The following is a 9,571-nucleotide window of genomic DNA, read 5'->3' as shown; positions in this document are numbered from 1 at the left end:
CACTGCAACTCCAGTGGATCTCATGCCCTCTTCTGGCTTCTTTAAGGCCCCAAGCACACAAGTGTTGCACAGACATACATGCAGGCTAAATATAAATTCATTTTTAAGTGAAGGTAATGTATTATTGTCATTTTTAAGCATCCCATACAAGTGTGTGAAAAAGTGTATAGGTTTGGAAAAATTATTCACCTCAAACATTTTTATGATTTCATCAGTCTTAATTTCAGGAAAGCTGGAGTGCTTCTTTCTTTCAGGAGGGACTGCACAACTCAATGGATTATTATTTCATCTGTAAAATGTGTGAGCTTTAAGGAAAATGGCTGCAATAAAGCTGACAAGCTTTAATTCTTGTCTGAAGTTCAGTTTTGGTTACCCAGGCACCTGGTAAAGTGACATAGCTGAGAAAGAGTTAAGGCTAAACATACGATGTTTTACAAAACCGTATCATAAATCACATGATAAACATACAAAATTACAGATGGAACTGATGTTATTGACCAATTCTGAGAATGGAGTAATTAGACTTAAATTTTTCACAGTGAAGGACTTTTACATGTGAACCCTGGTGTGCTCTCTCTCCTGGGTGGGGACAGCTTTCTTACTTCATTGTCCTAAAACCTATAAATAAAGGCAAATAAAAAAAGTCATAAATTTGAAAAGTAATTACTCATGTCGTTGAGGATAAGACAATATCATTGGTGACACACAGAATACCAATTTCAGGCCATAACAACTTTCCAATATAGCAATCACACACATTGGGGCAGACAGAGACCTAGAAAGCCGCTCGCTCACATCTGCTGCAGCTGTGAAGCATAAACCCTGACACACACCGTTCCTAATTTATATCACTGGAGAGAGGGGGGAAAAAGCGATCCTGTGCCTTTAACTTCCCTTTCTGAGCAGAGAAGGCTGCACAGCCCTGACAAGCTCACTTGTTCCCGTCTTTAATGTGCAATCTGTTTTCTCCAGCGGAGGGCACTCAGTGTATCACAAACTCGAGCATTAGCACCGACCAGCTCTGAGCACCATCAGTCTCCGGAAAGCCTTCTGAATTAGACAAGGGCTGCCTCTCAGCACAGCTACAAAACACTTTCAACCTGACCAGCTAAATGGATAAACCTAGCCCGCATAGCTTTTAAACTGGGGTCTCACACAGCACAGGCGGCCTGCTTGCTTCAACTACTGAAAAATCCCGAGGATGAATTGCTTTATCTGGGAATGGCAAAAGCCAGCACAATAAGGAATGCCAGGTACTCTGAGGATTTTCTTTCTGTCTTTCTTTTTTCTTTTTTCCCCTTCTCCGGTCTCTGTCTTTCTCTCTCTCTCTCTCTTTTCCACAGAGAAGTTGGTTACCTCCGAGATGGGCTGTAGCTCTTTTCACAGATTGCCAATTTACCGCTAATGTGTCCCTACTGAATTATACAATGGTCCTCAGAGCTTAGAGGCCCTCCCCCATCCGACCCCCCACCCGAGCGGCTTCCTCTTTCCTGCCCCTTCATCCCACCCCTGCTGATTTTTTTTAAGTATACATATGTTTAGTGTGTGTGTGTGTGTGTGTGTGTGTGTGTGTGTGTGTGTGTGTGTGTGTATGTGTGTGTGTCTGCCTGTCCTCTCCGGGGAAGTTTACATGGGGCTACTGGCTCACATGCGGGCTCAGAATGGTTTGAATGACAGCTGCACAGTGTCATGAAGGTGGTGGTGAATTCTACCGGAGAGACCAAATAAGAAGAAAGCAGAGAGGAGGGCAGACTTTTTTTTTTTTTTTTTTTTTTTTTTTTTTTTGATGACAAAGGATGGGTAAGCGAACTTTGGTTGTTTTCCTCTTTGCAAAGCTGATCCTAACCGCTCATCTTCAACCGGGCATTAGCTGCTGAAGGACCAGGAAGCAGGCACAAAAGCAGGAACCTCTCTACTTTACCAGTTGCCTCACTATAGTTGCTATTATATTTTTAGAACCTTTCCTTTTGGCAGTTTTTTTTTTTAAATCCATAAATGCATAACGCGGACTTAAACACACTCTGGAGAGATAGCTTTAAGACTGTCTCTAGCGTCTGCATACCCAGAGCCTGGAAACAGAGCATGAAATAAATACTGTGTTTGCTTCTGTTTCCTGATAATATGAGCCACGCTTGTGTTCTTCGGGTTGCTGTCAGGATGACTGTTAACACTTGGCTGTGTGTGTGCAGGGGTGGGGTCCCTACTTTATCAGAGGTGACACCCGAGGCTTGTTTGATCTTGGAAGCTGCATCCTGAATACAGCTTCCAAATTTCCAGGAGTGATTTGCCAGTTTTATTTTTTTCAAGTGTGACTGGCTTTTTTCCCCCTCTGTTTCTCCTGTCTGGGAGAGCTGGGTTGTATTTTATTGAGTCTGTAGCTGACAAAAAAGACAGAGTGCAAGATAAAGTTAATTAAAAATAAACAAATAAATAAATAAAAGAAGAGGAAAAAAGAAAAAAGGCAACTCTTCTAGAGAGGGAGGATTTTTGGACTAGGATTTTGGCTGATTCTCTTGGTTAAAAGATGACTATTAAAGAAGAAAAGATATTTCAGCCTGCAGTAGGTTCCTCCCACCCAGTTCTGTCTGTCTCTCTTTCCCCAGTTAAGAAATGATTTACCTACTGTTGAAGGTGGGCAGGAGTCCCCTCACATGCAATGGCTTGAAAATGCAGCATAAATGCTAATAGATTACAAGTTTGCAGGCTTTCTGAAGTTAATGGAGGCAGAGAAAAACCAGTCAGAGACTTGAGCAGGTCAGGATGCTGGGGATGTTGGTATTGGTCTTCCTTGCTATTTCTCAAATTTATGCTGTTAAAAAAAAAAAAAAACAGCAATTGCTCTAATAACATAAGTAGTTAATATTCTGCACATTTTGAATAAGAATTTAACATCTTAGCTAGCACTGGGGGTGGCTGTGGTATGTGTGATCACCTATCTTAGCTCATGCATCTCTGGGCATGGGGCCAAAGTATGCAATAATGTATGTTTATTAACCAACTGAGGGCATCTCACATGGCTATGAACCATGCTCTGTGGGCTGCCTGTTCATATTCCTATGCCAGTTTTCAGGGCTCAGACTGCAACCCTTGTAGGCAGTCAGTCAGTATGTAATTCAGGCAGAACAAACTTGGATTACTTTGACTACATCCCAGAAGCTCTTTTGCTAAATCACAGCCTATTTGTTCAGCTGGGAAAGAGGTGCAGGAACCAGGTTTCCTAAATCATAGTTCTGACCTTACTGAAAGCTGCAATATAGTCCGGTGGGTTGACACAGTGACAGTCAAATGTTATTGTTATTCAAATGTCAGCATTCAGGAAAAAGAAATGCCCTGGGCTTTCCAGGGTTGGGACAGAGAAGGACTCTGGAACTCAGAGGGTTTTCACAGTTTTACAGCTCTGTGATATTAAGAAAATGAAAGAAAGACTGAACTCTAAGCAGCAAGCTTGGAGCACTAGGGGAAAAGAAGATTTTTAAGTGTTGAAATGTGTTCTTAAATGAACTATCCCATTCTCACGCTAGAACGGACACTCCCGATCCCGACAAGCCGGCGTGCGGTATTGTCACTCTTTGACAGTGTGCATCTGTGTTCTGTTTGCTATGACAGGTTTCCGTCTAACCCCGCAGCTGAAAGGCATGAGTGTGTCTCTGGTGCTATTTCATACCCTGCTGCTGGTTATGCTGACAGGGGCTCAGAGAGCTTGCCCGAAGAACTGCAGATGCGATGGCAAAATTGTGTACTGTGAGTCTCACGCCTTTGCAGACATCCCAGAGAACATTTCTGGAGGGTCACAAGGTTTATCCTTAAGGTTCAACAGCATTCAGAAACTCAAATCCAATCAGTTTGCCGGCCTTAACCAGCTTATATGGCTTTATCTTGACCATAATTACATTAGCTCAGTGGATGAAGATGCCTTTCAAGGGATCCGCAGACTGAAAGAATTAATTCTAAGCTCCAACAAAATTACCTATCTGCACAATAAAACATTTCATCCAGTCCCCAATCTCCGCAACCTGGATCTCTCCTATAACAAACTTCAGACCTTGCAATCTGAGCAGTTTAAAGGCCTCCGGAAACTCATCATTTTGCACTTGCGGTCTAATTCCCTAAAGACAGTGCCCATAAGGGTTTTTCAAGACTGCCGGAACCTTGATTTTCTGGATTTGGGTTACAATCGTCTCAGAAGCTTATCCCGAAATGCATTTGCTGGTCTTCTGAAGTTGAAGGAGCTCCATTTGGAACACAATCAGTTTTCAAAGATCAACTTTGCTCATTTTCCTCGTCTCTTTAACCTGCGATCCATTTACCTGCAGTGGAACCGGATCCGCTCTGTGAGCCAAGGCCTAACGTGGACCTGGAGTTCCTTGCACACCTTGGATCTATCAGGGAATGACATCCAAGCGATCGAGCCTGGCACATTTAAATGCCTCCCTAATTTGCAAAAATTGAATTTGGATTCCAACAAGCTCACCAACGTCTCCCAGGAGACCGTGAACGCATGGATATCCTTAATATCCATCACTTTGTCCGGAAATATGTGGGAATGCAGTCGGAGCATCTGTCCTCTATTCTATTGGCTGAAGAATTTCAAAGGGAATAAAGAAAGTACCATGATATGCGCAGGGCCAAAGCACATACAGGGCGAAAAGGTCAGCGATGCTGTGGAGACTTACAACATCTGCTCCGAGGTCCAGGTGGTCAACACAGAAAGATCACCCCTGGTGCCTCAAACTCCACAGAAGCCCCCGTTCATTCCCAAACCTACCATCTTCAAACCGGATGCCATCCCAGCCACTCTGGGGTCAGCGAGTCCATCCCCAGGCTTCCAGATCCCAGGTACGGATCACGAGTATGAGCATGTGTCGTTTCACAAAATCATCGCAGGGAGCGTGGCTCTGTTCCTCTCGGTGGCCATGATTCTCCTGGTGATCTATGTGTCTTGGAAAAGGTACCCAGCCAGCATGAAACAACTCCAACAGCACTCGCTTATGAAGAGGAGGCGGAAAAAGGCCAGGGAGTCAGAGAGACAAATGAATTCCCCTTTACAGGAATACTACGTGGACTACAAGCCGACGAACTCTGAGACCATGGATATATCGGTTAATGGATCTGGTCCCTGCACATATACCATCTCTGGCTCCAGGGAGTGTGAGGTATGAACCGTGACCCTCCTAAAACCATTTCTACTGCGGGGAAGGAGAGGTAAATGCTTGAGGCTCTAGCGGTGTGTCTAATCACTAGAAAGATTAACGACCCTTTTGCTTTGGGGTTTTGCTCAGTGTGAAAGGTTACTTAATTAAATTGCAACCACCAGGAAACTGACTACTTTAAAAAAAAAATGGTTGAAACTTGAAAGAAAATCATTCAAGGATGGGATTAAGTTGTAATAAAATACTATGTTAAAACACCTGTTTTTTTTTTTTTTTCTATTTTTTTTCTTCTAAAACAGTTTGTATAAAGGGGTTCAACTTAGAAACATGAATTCTCACAAACAAACTCATTCTGAAATTTATGTCTGGTTCTTGGTGATTGACTTTTTGTAATGGTGTGAAGTTGGAAGGGCCAGTGTAATTTAAAATTCAAGTAAGCTAACCAAAATGATAGGAGGTAGGACAGGTTTAAACCAAAGAGCATTTGACCCAAGGTTTGACTTTTTTTTTTTTTTTTTTTTTTTTTGCTGTTAATTTTTAGTTTGAATTGAAGCATGCAAGCAGGAAGTCACAGCCATGTCACATGTGTTACCTTAATTATTATACCAGCACAGAGAATATGGAGGGCCTACTGTAGAATTGTGTAGAATTGTATAATCTTCTAAGTATGCTTTCTTCCTATTGCCATCGCTTTCCTTTTGGTTTTAATTACTGGGACATGGATCACTTTCCCAAGCAAGGTTCCTTAAGTGATTGCTATCTGTGTTTTATTAGACGGGAACTGAATTTCCATATTTTGCCTGCTCCTCTAGTAACTAATAGAACACCAGCTTCTAGTGGATGACTTGGCAGTCACATCATGATGAGCATCAGAGGGAGTGCTCGTGACCTTTGTCAGTTTGTCACCCTCAAAAGGAAAGACAAGAAGAACTCTTGTCAATTTGACTCGGAATGCTTCCGAGTAAAAGGCGTAACTTTCAATAGTCTTCCTCTTTTGCATAGAATTCTCAAAGGGGTGTCTGGGTTTTATGTTGAGTTCTTTCCATTTATATGAGAATAAGTTTGGTCCAGTTTCTGAGTATTTAATTTAAAAGATCTCTTATCAGAACACTTTACCTGAATAGAACAATGGTCTCCTGCTTCCATTTTGTGACTGAATTATATTGGATGTATGTTCTTTCCTTGGTAACATCATACTGTGTAACATCCAACTACCAGGTTTTATTGCCAGAATACTTTAGCTAATAGAAGTTTGTTCTGGCAATTGGCTTTTTTAGTATCTGATTTTACCTAATTTTCAAAAGTGAGTTTTAATGAGTGTTCATTAAAGATGGTGCTCATTCTAATGCCACTTATAACAGTTAGGAAACATAATTTGTTCTTTGGTAACATATACCAAGGTTTCCACAGTCCTAAATATAGACTATAATGAGTGTTTTCATATGCTTCGGTGAATTTAAAATAATTTCAAATTGGATTCTTGGAACTGTTCTTTGCTAAGTTTGTTTTCTCTTTCTCTCTCTTTTTTTTCTTATTTGTGTATCATTGAAAATAAAAGACATAATCCCAAATAATAAATCCCCCAAAGAAACCTGTATAAGCAATTGCCCTTAAAACTGGAAGAGAATAAAAGCTTTCTATGAAAGTCTAACAAGGCTTGATGTTTTTCTTGCAAGCCCTCATTGGTACGTTAGAGGTGAATGTACAGAATGCAATTTCATCTTATTTTATTTTGGGTATTCCTTATATCTATGACTCCCTGAAAGGTTGGTGCTAATTGAAAATCCATGTCTATCCATTTATTTTCTCTGGATTAGGAAGGTCATCCAGTACTCACCAAGAAGGCAGGAAGACTTCCAAAGAAGGGCTAGAAAACAGGTGTTCGAAACTTTTTCCAGAGACGTTAAACTATAGATACTTTCCTTCAAAAATCTTAGACAATACTATGGTATAAAAGAAGAGATCTCTTATCTCATAAAAATGTAATTGAAAACACAGAATACCATATTTACCATATATATATTTACCACATATATACCATAGAGGACCATATACCAATGAAACTGAACAGGCAGGATTGATTGTTGAAGCATTGATCAACAAGTAGCTTGTAAACTGTTGTAATCATTCTGTTGAGTCAAGTGGAACCTACTTGGGAGGATCAAACACTCTTTGTCCTGGGATTTGGAAGATGGTTGGCTATGTATCTTTTACAATGTTACCTTCATTGAGCCAAAGCAAGAACTTAAGAAAGTTAAACCTTAAAAATCATTTGTTTATTCAGAATCAGAAGTGAATTCCAATAATGCAGCCATCTCTCCTTCTTTGGATATTATATTCAGATATTGGAGTAATAGATGATTTTTTTTTGAATTAGTTAAAGAACTAACTAGGGAGGTCCTCAACACATCCTCTTTGTCACAAAATGTTCTGCTGTTGAGAGAATGGCCCTTTTAAGAAAAGTTCTGTGCAAAACAGCCAGGAAATGAGGCAACTATTTTCCCAAATTGATATTTCAGAAGTTACAGTATACTGTCTTTGAGACTGGAATGTTTATATAAAATCATAATATCAGCAGGGTAGATGCTAAACAACTATTTGTATGTTTGTAGTAAAATTATTATGATAAAAACTTAATAAAAACTCTATCAAATAAAGAAGTAAATGTTCCACTAGAATACATTATACTGACTGGTAAATTTCTATGCCAATTCCTTAAAATATAAGCTATTCGATGGGAGATCATTTCAACCAAATTGTGATAAACTAAACATAGTTGTCATAAACTAAACATAGTTGCAATACATGCTTATTCTGGTTACTAATTTATGAAACTGTTAGGATCTCTCACTAGGATGGGAACTGTGAGCAGCCACTCAGAAAACATCACCCTCAAAGTCAGTACTTTGCCCTGTGTGTTTTACAAGGGGTAGTTTTGTGCAATTCATATGCAAATTTCAGACTAGCAAATTGGGAGAGAATATTTTAATTGCATAGGCAGTAAAAATTTCTCACATCTATAAAAGAAGAATTCAGCAGATAGTTGTGAGTGATTAGTCTGATTAATGGAATAAGTATGAGAGGCATATACATATATGTCACCCTCCCGAGTCAATCAGTGCTTGGCTGAACAGTCATCTAATTCGCTGTCCTCAGAAGAACTAAACAAAATTAACTGGAAGCTAATGGATTTCACCTAAAACGTAGGACAATGTTACTAAAACCAGAAGCAACGGCAATTTCTTATTTTCCAAAACAGCTTGTGATATCTTATGGGATTTCTTCTCATTAATCATATCACAGGGATAATGACTGCATACACATCGTAGTATATACCATCTCACCCCTAGGTACGGTCAAGAACAACCTTTGGAATACCTGGTTCTTCTAAGGTTTACCTTCTCAACCGATTGAAATAACGATATTTACGAAGTTAGCCTACTTGAATGAAGAAAAACGGAAATCAGCTTCTAGTTTGTCTTTCACCTTTTAAAGCATGAAAGGCAGTGAGAAAAGTCTCCAAGCTTCTTCATGGGAAGGGCTTAAAATGTGAAGTCCTAAGAGTTTATCTTGAAGCATCCATTCCATAATGCTAACAGGGTTACCACTAAGAAAAATGTCAGCATGAGCTGTATGTTTTCCACATTTTTGATGTTTCCATTACATACGTTGAAATAAGTGTATAATGTAGACAGTTGACCCTTGTCTTTCACAGCTTGCTGTAAAGTGGCATAGGCTTCAGCTAAAAGTTTGTGTGGACATAACTGATGGTATTAGATCAAGTCAAATGCTTGACTTGAGAAGTAATGTTATCTTCTTTTGGCACTTTAGAAGTTGGCTTTTTGTGGCTTGATAAATGGATTCCCAAGAGTAAGAAGTCTGTAATATATATTGAAAGAGGGTTCTTAGGTGAGGTAGGCCAGTGCAGTTGTCTCATTAACCACTTACTGAAATAGTTATAGAGTATACAACTCTTATTTTCATTACTTAAATGAAATCAGGGTGAACATTTATAACTGAAGTTACATCTGGCAGAGTCATGTACAGATGATTTGTGTGTATGTGTGTATATGTGTGCTTTTTATAATAACGTGTACATGTATGCTTCAGCTTATTCATATGTCTGTTAATAGATATATATATACATTTGTACAAGGCAACAGTGGTAAGGGGGGAAATATATTTTGCCATAGAGTTAATGACTAATTTCTATATTAATGAAAATCATATGGTATGAGCATTACTAAGGTTTATTAGAAATATAGCTGTCAAGGTGATCACGTATTCTATTTTATAAAAACATTTAATGTATTCCAATTTTAATCTGTATGACATACTGGCATTTTATTGTGATAAGGGATTAGTTATTCTCTTTCTTTGACCTATAACTCATGTTATATTCAACTAGCATAGGATTTCCA

General features: G+C 39.4%; 1 protein-coding gene across 1 annotated transcript; it reads left to right on the top strand.

Moving 5' to 3' along the window:
* Positions 1–898: 898 nt before the first annotated feature.
* Positions 899–5,657, top strand: Lrrtm4 (leucine rich repeat transmembrane neuronal 4). Its single transcript, XM_051202954.1, has 2 exons — positions 899–1,253; positions 3,607–5,657. The coding sequence occupies exons 1-2, from the start codon at positions 1,247–1,249 to the stop codon at positions 5,157–5,159; spliced, it is 1,560 nt and encodes a 519-aa protein (XP_051058911.1). The 5' UTR covers positions 899–1,246; the 3' UTR covers positions 5,160–5,657.
* Positions 5,658–9,571: the final 3,914 nt, after the last annotated feature.

This window comes from Phodopus roborovskii, unplaced genomic scaffold (genome assembly GCF_943737965.1).
Source record: "Phodopus roborovskii unplaced genomic scaffold, PHOROB, whole genome shotgun sequence".
NCBI lineage: Eukaryota > Metazoa > Chordata > Mammalia > Rodentia > Cricetidae > Phodopus > Phodopus roborovskii.
Note: the sequence above shows the minus strand (reverse complement) of the source record. Positions and strands in the feature narration are given on the sequence as shown.